At 42.0% G+C, this 24,089-nt stretch overlaps 1 protein-coding gene across 4 annotated transcripts in view; it reads left to right on the forward strand.

Moving 5' to 3' along the window:
* Nucleotides 1-24,089, forward strand: part of cdc42bpb (CDC42 binding protein kinase beta (DMPK-like)) — a 32,117-nt gene that overhangs the window by 6,574 nt on the left and 1,454 nt on the right. Inside the window, exons 2-37 of one of the 4 annotated variants that reach the window (XM_030129149.1) lie at nucleotides 2,393-2,484; nucleotides 4,445-4,528; nucleotides 4,618-4,713; nucleotides 4,980-5,128; nucleotides 6,491-6,584; nucleotides 6,704-6,904; nucleotides 7,679-7,927; nucleotides 8,637-8,880; nucleotides 9,571-9,669; nucleotides 10,268-10,401; nucleotides 10,532-10,774; nucleotides 10,888-10,998; nucleotides 11,665-11,909; nucleotides 12,017-12,122; nucleotides 12,289-12,413; nucleotides 12,508-12,613; nucleotides 12,847-12,909; nucleotides 13,774-13,922; nucleotides 14,452-14,549; nucleotides 14,625-14,704; nucleotides 14,849-14,893; nucleotides 15,957-16,022; nucleotides 16,104-16,175; nucleotides 16,908-17,013; nucleotides 17,158-17,294; nucleotides 17,580-17,719; nucleotides 17,919-18,000; nucleotides 18,083-18,299; nucleotides 18,972-19,034; nucleotides 19,594-19,835; nucleotides 20,118-20,472; nucleotides 20,731-20,828; nucleotides 20,909-20,993; nucleotides 21,111-21,228; nucleotides 22,374-22,491; nucleotides 23,900-24,008. In XM_030129149.1, the coding sequence (XP_029985009.1) occupies nucleotides 2,393-2,484; nucleotides 4,445-4,528; nucleotides 4,618-4,713; nucleotides 4,980-5,128; nucleotides 6,491-6,584; nucleotides 6,704-6,904; nucleotides 7,679-7,927; nucleotides 8,637-8,880; nucleotides 9,571-9,669; nucleotides 10,268-10,401; nucleotides 10,532-10,774; nucleotides 10,888-10,998; nucleotides 11,665-11,909; nucleotides 12,017-12,122; nucleotides 12,289-12,413; nucleotides 12,508-12,613; nucleotides 12,847-12,909; nucleotides 13,774-13,922; nucleotides 14,452-14,549; nucleotides 14,625-14,704; nucleotides 14,849-14,893; nucleotides 15,957-16,022; nucleotides 16,104-16,175; nucleotides 16,908-17,013; nucleotides 17,158-17,294; nucleotides 17,580-17,719; nucleotides 17,919-18,000; nucleotides 18,083-18,299; nucleotides 18,972-19,034; nucleotides 19,594-19,835; nucleotides 20,118-20,472; nucleotides 20,731-20,828; nucleotides 20,909-20,993; nucleotides 21,111-21,228; nucleotides 22,374-22,491; nucleotides 23,900-24,008 (4,821 nt within the window). The remainder of the gene's footprint in view (nucleotides 1-2,392; nucleotides 2,485-4,444; nucleotides 4,529-4,617; nucleotides 4,714-4,979; nucleotides 5,129-6,490; nucleotides 6,585-6,703; nucleotides 6,905-7,678; nucleotides 7,928-8,636; nucleotides 8,881-9,570; nucleotides 9,670-10,267; nucleotides 10,402-10,531; nucleotides 10,775-10,887; nucleotides 10,999-11,664; nucleotides 11,910-12,016; nucleotides 12,123-12,288; nucleotides 12,414-12,507; nucleotides 12,614-12,846; nucleotides 12,910-13,773; nucleotides 13,923-14,451; nucleotides 14,550-14,624; nucleotides 14,705-14,848; nucleotides 14,894-15,956; nucleotides 16,023-16,103; nucleotides 16,176-16,907; nucleotides 17,014-17,157; nucleotides 17,295-17,579; nucleotides 17,720-17,918; nucleotides 18,001-18,082; nucleotides 18,300-18,971; nucleotides 19,035-19,593; nucleotides 19,836-20,117; nucleotides 20,473-20,730; nucleotides 20,829-20,908; nucleotides 20,994-21,110; nucleotides 21,229-22,373; nucleotides 22,492-23,899; nucleotides 24,009-24,089) is intronic. The other 3 variants (XM_030129150.1, XM_030129151.1, XM_030129152.1) reach the window with 3 other exon arrangements.

Raw genomic sequence — 24,089 nt, forward strand, 5'->3', positions numbered from 1 at the left:
AGATTTTCATGGTGATAAACATGTTCAGAGTCAAAGATGTGAAGATGGATCTTGTAAATGTACAGGACTGATCAATGGGTCGATCATTTGTATTGATTCCATTTGGGCTTATGTGACCATCTGTCTGAGCTGCAAGTTCATCATGTATGCAGTCTTACTACGTCGTTAGTGTGTAGTTAATGTGCTTTAGTATGCCTTAGTGTGCAGTTGGTGTGTATGACCCAGATAAGCTGCGATAAATAAGAGATGGATGTAGATGTGGATGTGAGCGTGTGCAGAATCCTAATGCACCTCCCCCTCATAGTGAGCGAGGACATGAAACACAGATGTGCATGGACACACACATGTACATATGCATGGACACACACCTGGTCATATGCATGGACACACCTGGATGCAGACACACACAGTTACAATGGAGCTCATTGACCAATACAACTTTACAAACTCAACATGTTTTATAAATGTTGTAACTAACAGAGACATCAGGTTTACAAATGATAATAATCCGTGCATCATTCGTTCTTTTCATATTCAATTGAGAATCTGCAACTGGAAAAAAAAAAGACTCGTTATTGGGTCATTCCTCCTCAATTCAACGGGTTTAGAAAAAAATTCCTGCTCGACCATCTTGGATTTGCTTCAAATTTTTACCATGTGAAGTTCAACCATGAAAACTAGCCCAGCCAAAATTTCAGACCGATATATCAAATGTATCCAAAGAAAAAAATTCATGAACAGGGTACCCCTCTTGCCGTTTTTGGTGCATTTCGCGATCGTCTTAAAATGCAGCAAAGTTTAAAGTGCAATATCTCAGTAAGTTTTCTAGCTAAATGCATGAAATTTTCAGCAAAGGAAGACTACCACATATAGATTGCATATGTATATTATCAATAACATTGTCTTTATTGGGACTGTGGTATGACCTTGTGAAATCTGGAAAATAAACTTGAAACTTTTACGAACCCCTATATTTATTGACCAATTAAACACAAACCAAATATGATATATTGCAAATAATTACACATCCTTTTACATAAGTATATAGAGTAATCAGATCAGCATTTATTAATGGGTATGATCCTTTTTTGTTGTTGTTTTTGTCATAATAAAATCGCAAAATAACATTTTTCATTAATTTTCACTTTCAGATACCACAGGTATGACAAGGAGTACCAACCAAAAGAACTTATTTTCTGAAAGACCATCACATATGCTTACAAAATATAAAATTTCATGATGGTTCTAGGACTCCAACCTACAAAAAAATATTTTTGAATAACCCAGCTATATCGCTCACGATTCTTATCATCTGATCATGAAATTCGAGATGCTTGAACTGTTTGACTGTGCAGAGTATAGTGATTTATTTACTAAACACCAAATGTAATAGAACAATCTGTTTGTAACATATTTCCAACAGTATAACTAGTTATATAGTTATAACATAAATATGTTATAACTATTGTCATGTTCACTGTTGGAAATATGTTACAAACAGATTGTTCTATTACATTTGGTGTTTAGTAAATAAATCACTATACTCTGCACAGTCAACAGCACTTGTTGAATTGAGGTGGAATGACCCTATTTCATTATTCATGTGCAAATCAAAAAATGAGTTGTTTTTCATTCTTTCGATTGTATACACAAATTAAAAATTGGAAATAAGCAAATGGACCAAATGTTGGGTTTTATGTTGACATTTTTGATATCCGATTTGGTATGACCCAGAAGTTACTGCTTCTTCGTGTGTTAAGCAAAGTGTCTTCTACTTAGATTGGCTTCCATGGCCGTACTTTATTAGACAAAACAACAATGCCTGGAGATCCTGACGATTTTTTTCAGTTGTCATGTCGTCGTCCTTCAGAGTAACACATTTGCTGCCTCTGAATAACCTGAAATTCTTCATTACTGCAGAATACTAGCAAACCCACAATTGTCTAGCTCAACGCACGAAGAAGTCAGTAACTTCCGGGTCATACCAAATCGGTTATCAAAAATGACAACATGAAACCCAACATTTGGTCGATTTGCTTATTTCCAATTTTTAATTTGTGCGTACGATCGAAAGAATGAAAAACAACAAATTTTTTGGCTTGTACATGAATAATGAAATGAGTCATTTTTTCGTTTTCCGATTGTGGATTCTCAATTGAATATGAAAAGAATGAATGATTTACGGATTTATAACCTCTGTTTCCAGGATCTGGGTTTATCTGCTGCATTTGTTTCTGATATTTTAGAATAGTGTACGCTTTGAGTTTACGGACCGTGCATTGTGTCTTTGCCCATGTGTAAAACCTGTTGTGTTTCTTTAGTGTGTCAGTACATACACTCATTCATGGTCAGGCTCACAGGTGAATAACACACCTATGTGTTCCATCCACAGTGAAGCCTTTCACCACCACAGTGAAGGACATGAGGCTGCACAGGGACGACTTTGAGATGCTCAAGGTGATTGGACGAGGAGCTTTTGGAGAGGTAAGCCCCGCCCCCTTAACTCTACCTCCACATGTTCACCAGCACATGGGTCACATCTGCATTTGCATGGAATAAAACCTCTTTGTATCAACACATTTAATCATATTAGTCTAAAATTAATTTATCTGTGACGAGCATTTTAAGTGTTTTCTTTGGACTCCAGCATTTTGATTTTGTTTTCAAGTTCAAGTAAAATGACAAATTTTAGCATATTTGTTGGGTGTACCTTCTGCACATTCACCCCTCGAATCCCGAAATGTCTGACAATTATTATAGTAAATAGAGAAGGATTAGTTTAACATATAAGGACTCAGCTGCAGGTGTGTCTGGTTGGTATGTTCATTCCCGCCTTATAAATGGTAGCTATCATGACTCCTGCCACTATTGTCAATGAACCGAAGACACTGACAAAACAAAAATTTCTCTTTGGGCCTTCAAACAGAGGCTTCTGAGTCTTAGGCTGGTCTTCAGATCAGCAAAATCTTTTCACTGTGTGTAAGATGAGACTTGTATGAATACACTGATATAAATTTTATGTAGATTTCGTGTAAATTTTGTGAAAAACGATGTAAAATGTTGCATTTTTGTGCATTTCAACAGAATCATTTGGTGTGATTTATTATTGGCTTTAATGGGGCAGTTGTATGGAAATTCTGTCATTTTGAGGGTCATAGTTCAGATTCTGTAAGTTAGTGGGCTATGTTCGTCACATTGTCTGAAAGAGGACACAAGCAGCTACATTTGTGGTAAATATGTTGAACTGGTTGTAAATGTTCTCAAAATAACAGTAGATTGAAGAGAGAAGTGTTAAATATATCACAGCCATTATAAATTGAGAAACAGATGCAAAAAAGCATCACACTTGCACTGTGATTTTATGAATACTGGACTAGATCTACAAATACTGATCAACATCTATGAAGTGTGAAGTCTGGAGATTGGTTTAAAGGTAGAACCATGTTTATATGTTAAAACGTGATGAAGTAATGAAGCTCTGCAGAGGGCAAAGGTTGAACATTTTTACAACTTGTCTTAATGATTGACATTTTTTACTATCGTGTTTAGAATTTGTGTGGGTTTTCTCAAAAATTACAGGACAAAATTTGCATTAAATATAAATAAGAAAAAACATGTTGAATATTAAAGCAGTAACGTGAAAATCAAACGTGTTCATGTTCATCGTCTCACCTGGATTTATTGTTGTATACTGTTATACTGAGTGATATTAAATGACAGTGGACTGGACATTTCCCATGTTCCGTGAATGCAGCAGAAGTCGTCCTATCTGTACGTCTGTGTTTCCTGTTGTTACAGGAAGTGTTTCCAGTTAAACATGGCTCTGCATTTCCTGTTTATGCACTCTGTATCCTGTCCTCTTTTTCTCTGGCGTGTGGAAGCGTTAGCTGCTTTTAAGTAAAACTCTGACTCCCACAATGCATTTTACCAGCAAAGCTCAGGCAATGTACAGACACAGGGTGGGGCTGCAGCAGAGGCTTATGGGTAGTATAGTGTTAAGTGATGATTCCTCTTGTTCAGTTGGTGTGGTGATGAGGTGAAATCCTGCAAAAGAGAAGTTTTAATGCATGTGTGTAGTAGTAACAGCAGGTTTGTGACGTCAGATGTGAAATAAACAGATTTAATACTTAACACAGAGTTTATGCTTATACTACTCATGTTAAATGTTTCAGGTGAACCATAAACGACATCTTAAACCTGATCTAGAGTCCTAGAGCTTGAGGATAAAATACAAAATCCATCACAATTTCATTTTGTATTCATTTATTTGTCTTATGTTTTAATTACTTCACACTGTCAGATAAGACCCTGGACCCACTCTATTTATTTTGATTGAATGTAAAACGCAAATTAAAAAAAATGAAAGAAAAAATTATTTAAAAATCACAGCATTTTTTATTCCCTCTCCCCACTCAGTGTTAAGTCTCTCACCCCCTTCTCTCAGGTTGCTGTGGTGAAGATGAAACACACAGAGAGAGTTTACGCCATGAAGATCCTCAACAAGTGGGAGATGTTGAAGAGAGCAGAGGTGAGCCTTCATCATCATCTTCTTCATCTTCATCTGAGGTTCAAACAGGGCACATGACGTATTTAACATATGAACCCTTGTGTCTGCAGACTGCGTGTTTCCGTGAAGAACGAGACGTTTTGGTGAAAGGAGACAGCCAATGGATTACAAATCTTCACTATGCCTTCCAGGACGACAACTACCTGGTTAGTACTGCAAGTAATACTACTGTGACTGCAGAAGTGGACTACCATAAAGTGGACTAACTGTACAACTACAAAAAGTACTGCTGCTAGGGTAAAAATGATGCTGCTACTGTAAAACTCTTACTACTGCAAATGTTCTACTAACACTGGAAAAAGTACTGCTACTGCTGCAAATAAAAGCACTGCAGCCAAAAGTACTAGCCGACTACTACTGTATCTCTGTTAATACTGTACATATCCTAGTACTGACCCTTGTGTCTTTGCAGTACCTGGTGATGGATTACTATGTGGGTGGAGACCTGCTGACTCTGCTCAGTAAGTTCGAGGACCGTCTTCCAGAGGACATGGCCAAATTCTATGTGGCTGAGATGGTGCTGGCCATCTACTCCATCCACCAGCAGCACTACATCCACAGGTACTGGGTGGACTGGTTAAACTGGTTACAACCGAATCACAGTTTAGTCATGTCAGATGGGTGTGTCCTGTGGTTAATAATAGTAATGCTGGATCTCAGAACATGTGTACTGTGTCCTGCATACTCCTGTACTGCATGTACCATGTTAAACCGACCCAACCCTGTAGTTGTGGTTCTAAACCAAACAAGGTGGCTGTGGATCTAAAACTAATCTGTTATCAAATCAAATTTTATTTATATTTATAGCACCAAATCATAAGAAAAGTTTGCATTTAGAGTTAGTTCTGGTTCTAAAGGGGTGTCTGTGGCTCAGTTGGTGGAGCGGGTCATCCAATGACCGAAAGGTTGAATCCTGCCTCCGACTGTTCACATTTCGAAGTGTCCTTGGGCAAGACACTGAATCCTAAATTGCTCCTAGTAGCACCCTGCATGGCAGCAGCACCTTGCATGGTGGCAGCCGTCTACTGGTGTATGAGTGCATGCATGAATGAATGGGAGAATGTGAGGCTTTGTAAAGCGCTTTGGGCCATAGAAGTGTGGAAAAGTGCTATATAAGTACCAACCATTTACCATTTTAAAGCTGACCCGCTGGTTGTGATACTGAACTAACCCAGTAGTTCTAAACCATTCTGGTTCTAAACCAAACAAGGTAGTTTTGAGTCTAAAATTCATCTATTATCAAATCGCCAAATCATAACTAAAGTTATTGCATGACACATTGCATTTAGATTTAGTTCTGGTTCTAAAGCTACCCTGTTAGTTGTGATTCTAAAGTAATCCAGTAGTTGTGGGTCTAAAACTAACCAGTTAGTTTTGGTTCTTTCTCCAAATTTTTTTAATTGAATTTTTATATTGTAACAATCATATCTGTACAATTAAATGTACATAAAGTATTTCAATATAGTTATGTAACACCACTCTAACAGAGTCCCAACCCTGATACATGCATTAGTTCTGGTTCTAAACCTATTCCAGTAGTTCTAGTTCTTCTCAGTTTCTCAGTGTTCGACCCGTTCAGCTTCGTCACCATAGACTATGCTAGTTTGAAATTTCAGACATTATGTGTTTCTTTGTGTGTGTGTTTCTTTTTTATGTGTGTGTTGTGTGTGTGTGTGTGTTTCTTGGTAAGAGGAAGTGGATTCTTCCTGGCAGCAGTGTCCTCTGGGATATGTAGTTCCATCCTGTCTCCACCTTCCTTCCTCTCTTTATTCCTGTCAGTCTGTCTGTCTGTCATCATGATGTTGGTTTAATGTTAAATTTTGACTTTTTTGGATAAAGAATGAAACGTGTGTGTTCCTGTGACTGAAACGCTGACACATGTTAAGGCTCGGTTTAATGATGTTCATGTGTTGGTTCTTACAGAGACATTAAACCTGATAATGTCCTGCTGGATGTTAACGGACATATACGCCTCGCGGACTTTGGGTCCTGTCTGCGAATGATGGAAGATGGCACGGTAACAATAACACACAGTTATACACACCTGCTAGAGGTACATGTGTGCCTTGATCTGTTTACCTCTGGAGTCAGTTTTGTTCAGTTTGCTGAACTCGCCTGTCCTCGCCGTCCCTGCAGGTTCAGTCTTCGGTTGCGGTGGGGACTCCAGATTACATTTCCCCAGAGATTCTGCAGGCAATGGAGGATGGGATGGGACGCTACGGGCCTGAGTGCGACTGGTGGTCTCTAGGAGTCTGCATGTACGAGATGCTATATGGAGAAACGCCGTTCTATGCTGAGTCACTGGTGGAAACGTATGGCAAGATCATGAACCATGAGGTCAGAAACGTCACATTACTCATCTGTCTAAGAAACTGTCTGTCTCAAAGGGAGGTGGGAATGTTGAAAATATCAGTATATTCAGAACTAGGCCTCAGGTGAACTGTGATGCAGTAATCAGTACTGTGGTGACGAAATCAGATTGACCCAATAAACTATGACTGGATGTTTTTAGCTGCAGACAGTGAAGCTTCTAGGTTATGACTGCCATAACAAAACTATAAGAAGTGATGGTAAAATGTCATTGACTTCTACTTCAGTGTAAACATATATCAACTTGATTTTATTTGTAAGTATTCATCCATTCCTCACCTTCTTCGTATTCAACACATCTCCGTATCGTTTATTGACATCAGAGTGAATGTCCTGTATCATAACGGTAGATAAATATGGCTGATAATTTGATCAGTTTTCCCACTAGTAAGGAATGGGTCTCATCTCCAATCACTGGACTGAGATGTTAGTTTCATTTTATAAAGACCTGTTAAAGACACCAGACCTTTAGCAGTGTCTTCACTTATGTATTGATCTGTGTGTTTTTGTGTCGTTGACTGTGGTATGTTTAAGGTCAGTCGTTGTGCTGTGTTTCCACTCATCCTCTGCTGTCGTTTTCAGGTTATCAGTTTGTCTCCAGACTCTTGTCCTAGTTTGTTTTCTAAATCTGAACTCAGGTCTCAGCGGACAAACGGCAGCGTCCTGCTCTCCATTCCTGTCTCATTATCCCACTGTCTCACTGCTTGTCTCTGTCTTTTCAATGTCTCCCGGTGTCTTCAGGACCGGTTCCAGTTCCCATCACATGTTAGCGACGTATCGGAGGACGCCAAGGACCTGATCCAGCGTCTGCTCTGCTCCAGGGATCGGCGTCTTGGTCTGAATGGGATCTCGGACTTTAAGAGTCACGCATTCTTCAGCGGGATCGACTGGGACAACATCCGGTCCACTGAGGCGCCCTATATCCCTGATGTATCCTCTCCTACTGACACGTCAAACTTTGATGTGGACGATGACGTCCTCAAGAACCCGGTGAGGACCTTAGACCACATCACAGTGAGGTTTCAGGAAATAGGACTTAACTCTGGAGATCTTCTCTGTTGCGGCGTTAAAATATTTCTAAAATCTAATTAGAGTCTTTGACACTTAGCCAAAAGTGGCAAAATCTAATGTGGAAAGAGTTTATTGAAGAGAGGTAAAACAAAGCAACAAACAATACAACCCATGTATAACCTCCTATTTTGGACATCTTTGACTTGACATTGATTGACATTGATTTATCATTTTGCCAGTATTTCTTACACTTAGATACTCTGTGTATATCATAAATCAGCCCTATAAACTTTTCCCAGGTTATGCTGGTTACACACCAAGACCTTATTCTAATACATAGAATATGAGATATTCTGATATATGGTGTTAACATTTAGATTTTACATTGTCTTTGTTTTGAAAATATATCTGTATAATAACCTGATAATTTAATACACTGATTAGGACATATTTAAGTATAATTTAAATCATCCTCCCATCAGAAATCAATGACTTTATTTACATTGGAGTTCGAGCAATACAACAGTGGTTAATGATATTGCCAGATTGGAAATGATAAAGGTTTGATTGGATCAGAAAATAGATCAATGTGAACTAAACCAGTAAATCACTGAACATTTGAGTGACCAGTGTTATGTTAGGGTTACAGTTGTGACATATTAACGTGTACCGACCGCTGGTTCTGCAGGACATGGGGCCTCCAGTCTCTCATACTGGTTTCACTGGTCAGCATCTGCCCTTCGTCGGCTTCACCTATACCACAGACAGCTGCTTCTCTGAGCGGCGCACCGTCAGCCAAGGGGGACGGAGCCTCCGTTCAGATGAGGGGGAAGTCGGAGGAGGAGGAGGGGCGGGGCCAGAAGTAGAGGCCTTTGAGAAGAGGATAAGGAGGCTGGAGCAGGAGAAACAGGAGCTGAACCGCAAACTGCAGGGTCAGAAACACACAGTAACACTTGTACAGTAACATGTAACTACTAGTACACACTACTGTCACACACCATAAACACAGCTGTAATTACAGCTGCAAGGAGCGACCATTGGTCTGAGGAGGTTTGATTACAGACTTGTAGACATTTTCAGGTCCAGGCTCTTACCCTCATGCATCTAAAAGACTAATATAACTCCCTACGTCCGCTATGTGACACTGATTAAACATCATGTTGTCTATAAGTTATGGAACACATTGGGACGTACTTCATGTTGGCTAATGATCTGCTCCAAAAGGCTTTTTTTTTGTTTGGCCCTGATTCATGAATATTCCAAATCTGGTACATCTAGGTGTGACATTATGCAGGGACTAAATTATCTTAATTTGTAGGGGGTGATATTGAACAGTTCAGCCACATCCATTCACTTGACATACTTTTGAAGCAGTTTCCCCAAGCTAAAATGACATTTTGTAGCAGAAATGCTTCCTGGGAGTTTTTGTTGACAGTTCTTGATTTTGTTGACAGTTTATATGTTGTTAAATTTCAACAGGGTTTCAATGGGTTATTTTAGTGTATTAAATAACTTCTAAAATTTACAGACTTAAAAGTTTTTGTAGTTGTGTGACGTAGGTGCGTACCAGTTCTATAGGATGACCCATACACATTGCACTGACCCCTGAACTCTGTGTGCAGAGTCAACCCAGGCTCCAACGCGAGGTGGAACCCTGAGCCGAGACAAAGAGATCAAGAAGCTGAACGAGGAGATCGAACGGCTCAAGAAAAAACTGGCAGGTCAGAAATCACTTGCAGTCTGTTAGTATGGTAGCCTGTTAGCATGTTCATGTTAATAAGATAGATAGATAGATAGATAGATAGATAGATAGATAGATAGATAGATAGATAGATAGATAGATAGATAGATAGATAGATAGATAGATAGATAGATGGATGTCTGTAAAGTAAAAACTGAATTTTTTCTTTTGTCAGTCTATTTTGTGTTGTTAAGAGTAGATATTGCAGAGGGGGTAGGGGGCAGAGGGGATGAAAACATTTTTGGTAGATGTTTTTTCTGGCCACTGGGGTTCTGTAGCATCTGTCTGATGGCAGCAGCATGAAGGAGTAGTAGAGGGATGGGAGGGGTCCTTAGTGATGAGGATGGCTTTCCTCATCACTGAGCGTCTGTATAGTTCACACAGAGGGGTTTGAGCTGTTTGAATGATTTTACTGGCCTGATTTATTATTCTGGATACATTTGTTTTGTGTTTGATGGTGAGGAAATTGAACCAGGTTGAGATGTTATAGGTGAGGATGGATTTGATGAGTGATTTGTGAATGAGGGTTAAAATATCTTTGCTGATGTTAATTAGCTCTGTCTCCTCTGCTGTGGCAGACTCTGATAGGCTGGAGCATCAGTTGGAGGAGGCGGTCACATTGAGACAGGACTTTGAGAGCTCCGCCTCCAAACTGAAGACGCTGGAGAAACAGGTGAAGACACTTCGGCAGGAGAAGGACGACGTCCACAAGGTTAGTATGGAAAACTACTCAGCAGTACTCAAAATACACTGCCAACGAGGCAAAATGTCAGGGTAGGATGCTGATGTACAGGTAAACATCGTTTTCACTCACTTATCGATTTATTTTTTCCTCTGAGCAGCAGTTGTCCGATTCCCTGGAGCGGCTCCGGTCTCAGACCAAGGAGCTGAAGGAGGCCCACTCCCAGAGGAAACTGGCCCTGCAGGAGTTCTCGGAGCTGTCGGAGAGAATGTCCGAACTGCGTTCCTCCAAACAGCGTCTGTCTCGTCAGTTAAGAGACAAAGAGGATGAGATGGATGCCCTGCTGCAGAAGATGGACGCCGCCAGGCAGGACAACCGCAAGACCGAGAAGAACCGCAAGGAGGTGAGTCACAAGACTGGGACGGGATGTGGGGCTGTTCAGACCGTCAAAGGAAAAGCACATTCTGACTGTCAATGTAAAAGCGCATACTGAGTCCATCTTACTGTGTTGTTCAGTTGGAGGCTCAGCTAGACGACGCAAAGGCAGAGGCATCGAAGGAGAAAAAACTGAGGGAACACAGCGAGGTGTACTCCAAACAGTTGGAGGTGGAGCTCCAGAGCCTAAAGGTCAGAGGTCACACCACTGCATGATCCAGGCCTTTGCCAACCTTTCTCTGTTCTACTGAAACATCATCAGTCATAGTTCAATGGGCTCTATGCACAGTCCCACTACTTCCTGAATTTCAGGTGGGTCCTTTATTTCCTGTCTTTCATTATTGGACACACTGATTAATCCAGGTGTGCCTAATTAATCAGTAGTCACAACAAGAAGCAGCAGACACACCTGGATTAATAAGTGTGTCCAATAATGAAAAGACAGGAAATAAAGGACCCACCTGAAGTTCAGGAAGTAGTGGGGCTGTGCATTAGAGCCCATTCCAGTTCACATCCAGTTGAACTACCCTCATGTGTTCTCACCCATGTTATCAGGGGTGGATTTCTGGGTCTGAGTCAGGGGGACATTAGGAATACTGTATATCAACATGACAATAATAATTACAAAATAATTACAGTACAGGTGGTTGTTTGTGGCTTCAAAAATTTTGTAAAAATCATGAGACAAACATGACATAAAAGGTGTAAGAGAAATCAATACAGTGGAGGATTGCCAGTTTTTTTTTTTTTAACTTGTTGTATTTTGTTTAACTTTTTATTTTCATCTTATTTCTTGTTTGATTGTCTTCAAGTTGAGTGTTCTAGCAGGAGTCACAGTGGTTCTCGTTCTGGTTTCAGTCTCAGCAGGGTCGAGGAGCAGCAGCTGGGGGGCCAGAGTCTCAACAGGAGGTGTCACGACTAAAGGCGGAGCTTGACAAAAAGGTCTTGTTCTATGAGGAGGAACTGCTAAGGAGAGACTCCGCCCACTCTGCAGAAATCAAAAACCTCCGCAAAGACCTACATGAGTCCGAGGGGGCTCAGCTGACTGCCAAAAAGGAGCTGCTACAGCTCAGGGACAAACTGGACAAGACCAAGAGGGACAGGTGAGTCCTGAACTAGGTAACAAAAGACAAACAACATAAAAGATGCAACAAGACGAAGATGAAATTTAAATGTATTTTTATTTGTCTGTTCATTTGTTTATCTGCAGACAAACGGAAATGGATGAGGCTGTTGCAGCTCTGAAGGAAAAATATGAGCGTGAGAAGAACCTGTTGACAGAAGACAACCGTAAACTGACAGCTGAGACTGATAAGGTGACTGGACTACTGTGATTGATCTGTAGTACTCATAACATTCTACAGTACCTTTAACAGTCTGACCACAGTAGTCAACTATGGACGTTCTACATAGTGTTGGTGCAGTACTGGCTTTATCCTGCAGGGGGCAATGCATTGTATTAATAGTTTCTTTTTCTCTCAGCTGTGTACATTTGTGGACAAACTGACTGCTCAGAATCGTCAGCTTGAAGATGACCTGCAGGATCTGTCAGCTAAGAAGGAGAGCGTGGCCCACTGGGAGGCTCAGATAGCAGAGATCATCCAGTGGTGAGTCCGTCAGTCCACCTGATCAGTCCACAACAGACTGTCTTGGTGGTTCATCACCGTGTGGTGTACTTTATCCATTGTGTTGTATTTACAGGGTGAGCGATGAGAAGGACGCTCGAGGTTACCTTCAGGCGCTGGCCACCAAGATGACGGAGGAGCTGGAGACGCTGCGGAGCTCCAGTCTTGGAACCAGACCTCTGGTAACAAACATGATCTGTTCGGTTCCATTTCAGCTTTATCTACAGATTGTCAAAGTCAAAGATTCACCTCTGGAGACTCCTTACCTCAACATGCATGATATGATGTGATGTGATACGTGTGTGTCATTTGTAAAGAGACACTTAATGACGTGTCTCTAAAGGTACATTTGTAAACACTCGTATAAAGACACGTCTTTAAACGTGTCTTGTATTTTTCTAACCCGTTGCCTCAGACAGAGACGGGGATGGCCACACCCCCCAAGAAGCCCTGGCCTCCTATTGGTGGGGACAGGAGGGTGAGTGTGTCAGTCACTGCTGTCAGCCAATCCCACTTTACGCTACTTAATTCTGGGCGGGGTCTAAGCAGCTTGCATGGCTATTGGCTGGTATCTCTGACACTCATTAGGAATGGGGCTGTACTGGGCTTCAAAGACCGCCAGGTCTCATCTACATCCAGAGTCCAGGATCCTGATTTGATGCTTAGGTCATGACAGGTCCAGGTTTCACTGAAGGGTTCTGGTTGGTCCAGGATCACACATCTGTCACATGAAGGAGATGGATGTTTACATGTACATTAATGTTCACTAATGTGATGATGGTCTGGATGTGAGATGTTTATAAGCAGAGGTGTCTGAATAAGGCCTTTTTGTGATACAACATGTTCTATGTTATGCAATGTGGATATGCTCAGGTTTTATGAGGTTCTGTGAACATGTTTACACCACATTCAGCCTCCTGTTTAGTCAGCTGACACAAAGACCCTGTCTGTTGCAGATGGAGACTTTGGAGAAAAGAAGTACGTAGTTGAACATTACAGCATAGGATCAGCAGGTGTATTTTCTGAACAAATATTAGAAATCCAATCTTATCCAGGATCAAATGGACAGATACCAAGACAACTGTCCCAAGATGATGGAGTTATACTCGTGCTCATTAATCATTTCAACAGATCAATAGAACTCTGATTTTCAGAATTACAGCCAAACTCTGTATATTTAGTGCATGAGAACATCATCACTGACACCATCCATCACCATGCTGCAGATCAGAAACTATGGTCACACTTGGCGTGTGTCCAGGCTGCTCTTATTGGCTGCTTGCTAAGCTTGTCGTACCAGCCAATTGGAATGCCCTCTGACTGTCTGGCTCTGCCCCTTCAGGATCCACTGTGGAAGGTGCGTCGCAGTCAGAAGTTAGACATGTCGGCTCGCCTGGAGCTGCAGTCGGCGCTGGATGCAGAGATTCGAGCCAAGCAGCTGGTCCATGATGAACTGCGCAAGGTCAAGGCCAACAACATTGCTCTGGAAAGGTCAGACGCCAAACCTGATACCATACCTGTCTGTCACCTCTGTTCTCCTCCAATCAGAATCAGTACAGATAGATTCCTGTAGAGGTTATGAACCACTAGATGGCAGTGTGCTCACATGACAAACATGAAGACTGGCTTTTAAAAACTTTACCACCTTCAGACATGTAAAACCCGAGTGAACAATGTTATTTGAAAAAAACAACTGCATACTTAATAGAAATATCAGAAATTAACAAGAACCTCTCTTGTGTCTGATTCACTGTAACACAAGTCAGAACAGTAGTTATCTTGGCCCAGAGATCCTCCATTGCTCATTTCTTTTCAATATCAGGTCTATAATCAATGTATTGTACTTAATTAATGAGGTGTCTGTTGCCATAGACACAACAGTAAAGACTCCACAGTTAAAAATGAAAACACAACACAACAAGTAGAATTTACAAATGGAAAACAAAACTGCATTTCACTATTTCATCTGGTTATGATTTTTATGGTGTTTTTGTCTCATGTCTCACCTGTCTGTCTGTAGTAAGCTGAAGGAGTCTGAGGAGAGGAGCAGGGAGACGTTGGATCAGTTGGAGGCTCTGAAGAAGGAGGTGGAGGAGAGCCGATCCCGCTCAGACAAAGGTGAGTCTCCCTGCTGGCTCCTCCCACCTGCTCAGGTGTAACAGATTAAACACTGTTTGTTTAATCTGTCTGCAGGTCTGAAGCTTCCAGATTTCCAGGACTCCATCTTTGAATATTTCAACACCTCACCTCTGGCTCCTGATCTCACCTTCAGAGTGAGTCACCTCTCCATCTGTCTATCTGTCTATAAACCTGTTGCTGTCAACCTGTCTCTTTGTCTGAACCCATGAAAAGGTGACAATGATGTCACTCAGGTGTTGAGTCTGAAACACTCTGTTCTTTCTCTATGAACCAATGAGGCGTCAGTTTGCTCTGCCTCCTCGCTCCTTGCTTTCTGGGAAGAAGTAAGTTGCCACAATGCACAAGAGCAGCTCATAGGTTGTAGCTGCTAGCATTGTGCTAATTGTGCTGTCTATACCTGATTCATACCAAAAACATAATTTATTACACATGTGTGAAAATACTACATCCTATCACAATAATATATAAAAATACCAAAACAATAATTACAGTGTGTTATAGATTAAATAAAATCAGTGTTATCTGTGGTTTTACTAGTGATCAGTGGAAGATTGGTTACATTTTCTTTATTAATTACATAAACTGAGAAAGTAATGTTTTCAGGTAAGACGCAAATCACTTAGGCTTTTAAAGTGGCTTCCCTTCATTGTAATTTCTTATTATTTTGCACAACAGAACCTGTAGACTATGCTCAGTTTTCTAGTTAATGTTAGCTGGTGTTAGCTTACTAGTGAACATTAACTGATTTAAATGAATAAATTACAATTAGATAAAAACGTAATCTAAAGGAAACATTTATAGTGTTGTCTTTAAGTATTAGAAATTGGTGTAGATTATTGATTGATATTCGAAACGGAAAGTTGTATGTTCATATGTAGAATAAATCAGGTTTGTGGTGTGAATCAGGTAGAGGTAGCACTTATGGCTGGCTGTCACTGTCAGCCAAATACCACTGTAGTGACCTTTTACCTTAGTGACCTCAGCAGTAACTGATTGGATCACAATCACATTGAGCCTGTTAGCATTAGCCTCTTAGCATCTGTATAATCAACACTACTAATGGTACTTTAGCATTGCTAACCAGAGGCTAACAGCAACTAGTTTTGCAGTAACATTTTTCAGACTGTAGCAAACTGATGTTCAGAAAACAAATCTGATCAATACTGACTGATTCTCATCAACAAAACAACCTTTCAAATATGTGGATTTTTTTGTATAAATTAATATACAGAAAGGTCTAATTTAGTTTTTCTTTTCAGTGACAATCAACAAGCTAGTGATAAATGAGTTGAATTTTAAGAGCCATAGTGATAAGTTTATGGTCAGTAAAACATTTGACATTTTGCAGTTTATTCATGTTCACTGTATCCAATATTTGACCTTCAGTCCACAGATATAGACACCACTCCCCAGAAGTCCGAGACCACCACACCGTCGCCCTCAGAGCTACAGGTCAGTCTGACACTGCCCTTATGTTTATTCTCACAAGATTTTGTGGCAGTTTTTTCAGATTTAGAGTCTCTGTGTTTATAGGAAGTGAAGACGCCATCAGTCCCGGCTAGCCCCTCCCCCACCTATCAGAGTTCATCTCTGACCACACCAAAGGTATGTCAGGCTCCGCCTGCATTTGACTTCACGTGTTAGAGTTAGTTTGACAACATGTCCTCATTTGTTCCACCTTATTCCCCACATGTTGAAGTAAACACATGAGTTCAAGAGGGTTAACGTCCTGTCCACTCTAAAACAGATTTGTTTCTAAATGTATATTATCTTCTATTTTTAAAATACTGGTACATGTGTTGATGCTGACTTCAATCTACTGCAGGTCATATACTGACTGAAACACATACATCACCTATATTTGATGATGCTGATGCAGAGTCATTACACAAACCAATAATAGGCATATGCACATCAGGTCATACAGTTGTCATCTTCTGATCTGTTTTCCACATGGATACATACAATTGTAGCTGGAGGCTTTTTCTTTTATTGTTTTTATGATGTGCGGCACTTTGGAAACATTGTTGTTGTTTAAATGTGTTATATAAATAAAGTGGATTGGATTAAAAAAAAAAAAAAACCTCTGGAAACCAAATCTGTTTTTGCAAACTAAAACACTGTTGTAGATGCAGAAAAAATATCTGTTTTTGCAAAACATCAGCAATAGTGTAAACAGAACACAAGTATGTTCAACAAATTGTTCCACAAAATAATCAAAATCAATTCAGTTTTTTGTTGTGAATGACTCAGGACACTGATGTGAATGTGAAATCACAAATCACATGGCTAAATTTTTAATTTTTAAACTGTTGATGATCTGATTGTGTGTTGCAGCCCAAAGCTCATCAGCTGAGCATCAAGACGTTCAGCAGCCCGACCCAGTGCACACACTGCACCTCACTGATGGTGGGCCTCATCCGACAGGGATACGCCTGTGAAGGTATGACAGTACACACCGCCACAGCCTCCGTCCATAGGTAGAAGGAGGCCATCAGATATAATAACTGAAAGATTCTTATAATGGTCCCTTACTAGATCTGCACAGTGACTCTGCTGACTCTTCTGTTAATCTGTGTGTTTGCAGTGTGCTCCTTCATCTGTCACGTTTCCTGTAAAGACCACGCCCCCCTGGTTTGTCCAATCCCAGCAGACCAGGCTAAGAGGCCGCAGGGTATCGACGTCCAGAGAGGAATTGGCACTGCCTACAAGGGCTATGTCAGGGTGAGACCGGCAGTGCAGACAAAATCCTGATGTGAACTGACAATGGACAGAATGAGAACACACAAACTGATGCAAACTCTCACAAACTGATGCAAATGGTCACAAACTGACATCTTTATACAAACTGACACTGGTATTAGTACTGACAGTAGTATCTATGTCGCTATGACGTCTCTAAATTGTTACAAGAATGTTAAGTATTAGTAACAGTCATTTTAGTTGTAGTATCAGTAGTAGTACTAGTAAAGTTAGTGTCATTTAAGTAACTCTGTGTTGCTGTCTCAGATCCCGAAACCCAGTGGGGTGAAGAAGGGCTGGCAGAGAGCCTTCGCTGTCGTATCAGACTGTAAACTGTTCCTGTATGACATTCCGGAGGGGAAATCTACTCAGCCGGGGGCGGTGGCCAGCCTGGTCCTTGACCTCAGGTACTTGAGCTGTCTGCTCACCTGTGGTCATGTGCTCTAACCTGATTTTTTTTGTTAAACATTAAACAGTTAATTTATGCTCTTTAATTTTAAATGTTTTATCTCATTTGAAGTTTTTACTTGAATATTACCGTATTATTGTTTGTATTAATGTTGATGGTCGTAATATTGATGTATTTTTCCATATTTGGTGCGTCAGGGACGAGGAGTTCTCTGTCAGCTCCGTATTGGCTTCCGATGTAATCCATGCTACCAGGAAAGATGTCCCATGCATCTTCAGGGTAAAGACCTGTGGCATCTACCGGTGTGTCTTTTGACCCTGTCATAGAGGCCGACCAGTCTGACCTATGCTTTGATCCTCAGGTGACGTCATCTCCACTGAACTCGCCGCTGTGCTCAGTGTCTTTGCTGGTTCTGGCTGAAAGTGAGGTGGAGAAAAGGAAGTGGGTTCGGATCTTGGAGAGTCTGCAGAACATCCTGACGAAGAACCTGCTGAAGAGCCAACAGGTCCATGTCCCACAGGAGGCCTATGACGCCTCACTGCCGCTCATCAAGACAACACTGTCGGCCGCTGTGCTAGGTATGTCTCTACCCATCACCATTACATTACTAGAAGCACTCGGAGAGCGCAGACCTCCGCCAAGGCTGATCAGTGGCCCCCCCCCCGTGGGCCCCCCCACCCCCGATCACCACCAAAATTTAATCATTTCTTCCTTATCCCATTTCCAACAAACCCTGAAAATTTCATCCAAATCTGTCCATAACTTTTTGAGTTATGTTGCACACTAACGGACAGACAAACAAACAAACAAACCCTGGCAAAAACATAACCTCCTTGGCGGAGGTAATTATTGTTTTCGTCATCAAGAATAATGCTATTATCAGTGCATCAGCTATTAATGAACAGTGTCCTTTTTGACTGAAAGACATTTTGGTAGAGTTAAAGATTCTAGTATTTTATGGCTCTTGGGGACGGATGTAGTAAAGTGACCCAATAGTGCCCTCTGGACCATGTCAAACATGTGCATCTTTAAGCCATAAACCCTACAGGAAGTACACTCTTTTGTTTGAATATGCTTTTTTTTGTTTTCTTTGATGCAAGATGTAATATTTAACTCCCTTAACCATCCTCTGACAGGCGGCCATGGCTGAAGACACTTCCACACTTTTATATTAAAACCTTTCAGTCTTTGCTGCCCACAGTTGTAATTATCATCAGGTTGTGAAGGTTTTATACATGTTGTCTCTGCAGATCGAGAGAGGATTGTCCTGGGAACTGAAGATGGTCTGTTCGTGGTAGAAGTGACCAGAGATGGTAAAAACAGACGCTCATTAATCATTACACAGTACGAGAAGGGCTGCTTTTATTCTCATTTACAATTTGAACTTCAGAAAAATCTGAATTAAACCGTAAAGTTGAAAACATTTGGTATAAAAATTATAAAAGATATTGTATGGATGGAAAGGTCAATGTAAGCAAGTTGAGTGGTATCTGGAGAATTTAATGTTAGGAGATGTGGAGGTAAACAAAAATATTACTTCTGTGGAGCCTTCATTCTATGGTCATGGTCCTCATTTTGTGGATGACAGTGCAACTGAGATTAAATCTCTTTCCAACAGTGACCAAGAAAAGAGCAGAAACACATTAATAAAGAACAAATTTCCACACAGAGCAAATGAATAAATACAATATCTACTTAAATGTTGAAAACTCGTAAACTTACTGTAATGTTTACAAACACTAGGTTTCCCTGAAAACCCAGGTAACTTCTGTGATTTGTGGTTGACACCTGCCTGATATTGACATGTATTGGGTACTTTGTTATTGTTTTTCTGGTTATTACTGACTGTGTAACATTACCGTCTCTCTGCAGTAATTGTACGAGCAGCCGACAGTAAGAAGGTTTATCAGATCGACCTTATCCCGAAGGAGAAGATCCTTGCTCTGCTGTGCGGTCGGAACCGTCATGTCCACCTCCACCCCTGGGGGGTGCTGGAGGGTGCTGAGTCCTCCTTTGACATCAAACTGGCTGACACCAAAGGCTGCCAGGCCCTGACCACAGGGGTCCTCCGACCTGGAGGCCCCGCATGCCTGCTGGCTGCTGTCAAACGCCAGGTACAACCTAGCCTAGGAACCAGTCTAGGACCCGGTTCAGAGAGGTTTCAGATCAAATCTTGACAATGGTTTAATAAGAAATAAAAAAACATTCTGAGTTGATCTTATAATGCAGTCCTGGTGTGATCTCGATCAGACCTTCTGTTAGGATCTGGGTTAAGATTATCCTGATCCTAACAGAAGACTGGACTCAGACTAGATTCCAGAAACAGAATGGAATTAAAAACTGGTCCAATGATGCAGCGTCTGTGTCATGTAGTTTATGTTTACGTGCATGTGCAGGTGCTGTGTTACGAGATCACCCGGTCCAAGCCTCATCATAAGAAGTTGTGGGAAGTCCAGGCTCCAGGGGTGGTCCAGTGGTTGGGGATGGTTAGGGAGCGCCTGTGTGTTGGGTACCCTTCGGGCTTTGCGCTGCTGGCCCTGCAAGGCGAGTCGTCCCCCATTAGCCTGGTGGGTCCAGCTGATCCATCACTGGCCTTCCTGGCCCAGCAGCCCCTGGACGCTCTGCACGCCCTGGAAGTGGGATCCAGCGAACTGCTGCTCTGCTTCAGCCAGCTCGGCATCTACGTGGACGGACAGGGACGCCGTTCCAGAACCCAGGAGCTGATGTGGCCTGCCACACCACTCGCATGCAGTACGTTACTGAGCAGTGAACAAGAGGAAAAGTAACATGAAAAGTAGTAACTTAAATGTCAAAGTTATGAAACATTATTTCATGTTTCAGAGGCCGATACATGAAGGTTTTAGTGATAGCTCATTGGCTAATATGTTAAAAGAAGGTACAATAGAAACAGAAAAATAGGATTTAAAGGTATGCAGCATGTGGCATAATATAGCTCTGCTCCCTACCTGGTTAGAAACATGTTCACACCTGTTTAATCTGTTCGTCCAGGCTCGAACTCGTCCCACCTGACAGTATATAGTGAATATGGAGTTGACGTCTTTGATATTCACACCACAGAGTGGGTTCAGACCATCTCCCTCCGCAAGGTAACCAATCAAAGGCCAGTATCAGCAAGTCACAAACCGACGTCAGCCACTAACAGCTTATAATGCATCTTTGTCTACAGATCAGACCTCTGAATGTTGAAGGGACATTAAACCTGCTGAGCTCAGAACCTCCTCGTCTGATCTACTTCAGCAACACCTCATCAGGTAAAAACAGTGATTAAACAATTATAAATAACTGTGCATGGACACATCTGAAGCTAACATTGCCAGGGTTGTCTCACCTGTCTGTCTCCGATTCAACCTCAACTTTGTGTCTTGCAGAAGGTGATCTCACCATCCCAGAGACGTCAGATCACAGCAGAAAGCTGATGGTTCGTACTCGCAGTAAAAGGAAGTTCCTCTTTAAGGTCCCTGAAGAGGAGCGTCTCCAGCAGAGAAGGTGACTCACCAAAGCAGAAAAACACAGTGATTCATCAAAATGAAATTATGAACATGGAACCAGATGTTGTTGTGTATATATGTGACTGTGACTAAGCATATGGGGAATGCAGCCAAGGTGCTTAATGTTGGGGAGGGGTTCGACCCCACGACTGGTGGGAGCAGTTATGATGCTCCCCTGGTGCAATCTTCCAGTGTGGTCTTATGTTTAAAGTCCCTTATCTTGTCAGAGTCCTTGGAAAGTGCTGGAAGGTGCCCTCTTATGGAGACCCATTGTTCTACTGGAACTCAGTCCTGGAGGGAACGACCCAATCTGAACCTGAGCTGTGTCTATTATTGGACTTGTGTGTTCATCGCAGTTTGATCACAATAACATCATGTTCTAGGTTAAGGGTGTTGGTTAGTCCTTGTGGCACCACGACACCACAGGCAGTAAATTGATGATCCACTTTGTAGCTGCATTTTCTGACTTGATATTGTATGTCTTAGACACGCAGGTTAATAGAGGAACCAACACCTGGTGGTGAGTTGATCCAGTGGATAAAGAGGCTGGACCTGGTAGACTTAAACCTGTAGTGATGTGATTAGCACCATCTTCAACTGCATTCAGAGTGAGGCCTAGATGCTGTGTCCAAATGGGTTACATTCAGTCCCCTCCATTACAGAGGTGACAGTAATTCTGGAGCCCAGCGATGGAACACCAGTTGTAAAGGGAACTGCTGACCTGCAGTCAGAGTCCTGTTGAGCTTGGTTGGCTTGTGAGACTTCAGAAGAACCTGAAAGGTACCACTAGAGAAAAGACAGGGTGGCTCTGGCAGTGGAAGGGCTAAAATCGCCGGTGTGAGACTTTTGGATGGCTATGAACAGGTAATGGCAGACAGTCAGCTGGCTTAGAAGCAGTATTTGACCCACAGTTTATGGTGGAGGCGGAGTTCTGCTGACCTGGGGACATCATGAGGCAGTGAAAGGAATACGTCAAGTGTCTATAGCAGAAGCAGCATCTGTGAGATCATGGAAGAAGTGCTGTGAATGAGTTTCCTCTGTCAGAGCGGTCCCTGAGCATGTTCCTTCATGTTACGTCGAGTGGTGACTGAACCGTGCTTGTTGTGAGGTCATGTGACTAGCATGTTTTTGGCGTGTCCTCAGGGAGATGTTGCGGGATCCGGAGCTGCGGTCAAAGATGATTTCCAATCCAACCAACTTTAACCACGTGGCTCACATGGGACCAGGAGACGGGATGCAGGTTCTCATGGACCTCCCTCTGGTAACTTGTCCACCTTCATCACCTCCTTCTCCTGCCGGCATGTTCTCCTCCTGACCTCTGACGTCATCACACTGACTCCTCCTCCTCTCTTTTCCCCTCCTTCCCTGCACTTTCCTTACCTCCTCCTCTTCTTCCTCACCCCTCCTCTTTTCCTTCCTCCTCCTCCTCAGGTTGGCGACATCACCTCCTCCTCTCCCTCTCCCTCTCCCTCCTCTTCGTCCTCCCGTCACACCCTCATTTCTCCTCCCTCCAACTTTGAACACGTGTATCACATGACATCGGCGTCGGCCGGCGCCTTCTTGCAGAAAGACTCCACCTCCTCCTCTTCCTCCCAGCAGAGTCTCCTGCAGCCTTCCTCCTCCTCCTCCTCTCCCTCTACCTCCTCTCTGGGAAGGGTATGCTCCGCCCACCTCTGCCTGCTACTCCGCCCACAGCATGATGCCACCACTGCAGGCTCCTCTTTATTTCCTGATCCATTTCTCAGTCCAGTTCTTCTCACTTCCCAGTTTTGTATCTCCTCATCCCAAACAGACACATGATGCAGCTGATGTCTTATTTAACCAGTGTTTATTTGAAATGTTAAATTACTGTCACCTCAGCTCCTTCTCTTGTATCTGAGATAGGAGGGGCTCCAACAAGGAAGGGAGTCCAGGAGAGGAGCTGAGGAGTTGCAGATTGGGATCTCTACTCGATCTGAACCAGAAACACATTTTAACTATGAAAATACTACTTCTTTCACCAGTATTTACAGTATATAAAATGTGCTAAAGTAATGTTATCACTGCTCTTTACCAGTAATAAAATAGAAAATTCACATTGTTTATTTCAATGTTTAATGTATCATGATAATGAAAAAGATTAGCTTTATTTATCAAATAATCCGAGGCTCCACATGTAAAGTTTTTCTCAAACAATCTTAGAGGCTTTTAAAACACCTCAGTGTTTGCTGCTGTTACCTTGGTGTCTTATGATATCTGACTTGTTCACTGTCATGTATTCAATAAGACTTGTACATGCGCCACATTTCATAACTACAAAAGCTAAAGGTAACACTTCTGTTTTCTTTGAAGTCCACACTGTGTTAATTATTTTATGAACGAGCAGTTGAGTTTCGGTTCCAGATCAGGCAGAGATGCCATCAACAGAAACCAGATGAGGGGTTTTTACTGATAAATGTCATCTGTTAATGATGATCAGTGCGTGGAGCACATGGATTAAATCACTCAGCAGCTTTTGTGTCGGTAATGTGAAATCCTCATCCCTTTAGCACACAGCTTTATAGACTACATTTCCCAGGAGTCATAGGGGCTTTTGGGACATATTTAATTGAATGAAAACCAGGGGGCAACACACAGTGACCACACTGGAGGTTTCTGGTTTAATGTGGATCATGTGTGTGTTTATACAGAGTGTGATGCCTTCCTCTCAGGATGACGCAGTTAAAGAGAAGCCCCGCCCACTGTCCAGTATTTCCCGGCAACAGAAGAGCAAGACCCACATCACCCGCACAGCGTCGGGTACAAACACATACAAACACACGCATCACCATATGGTCACTGAGCTGTATGTCATCAGTAACCTGTGTTCTCATTGGTTCA

Source organism: Sphaeramia orbicularis, chromosome 24 (genome assembly GCF_902148855.1).
Source record: "Sphaeramia orbicularis chromosome 24, fSphaOr1.1, whole genome shotgun sequence".
NCBI classification, from domain to species: Eukaryota; Metazoa; Chordata; class Actinopteri; order Kurtiformes; family Apogonidae; genus Sphaeramia; species Sphaeramia orbicularis.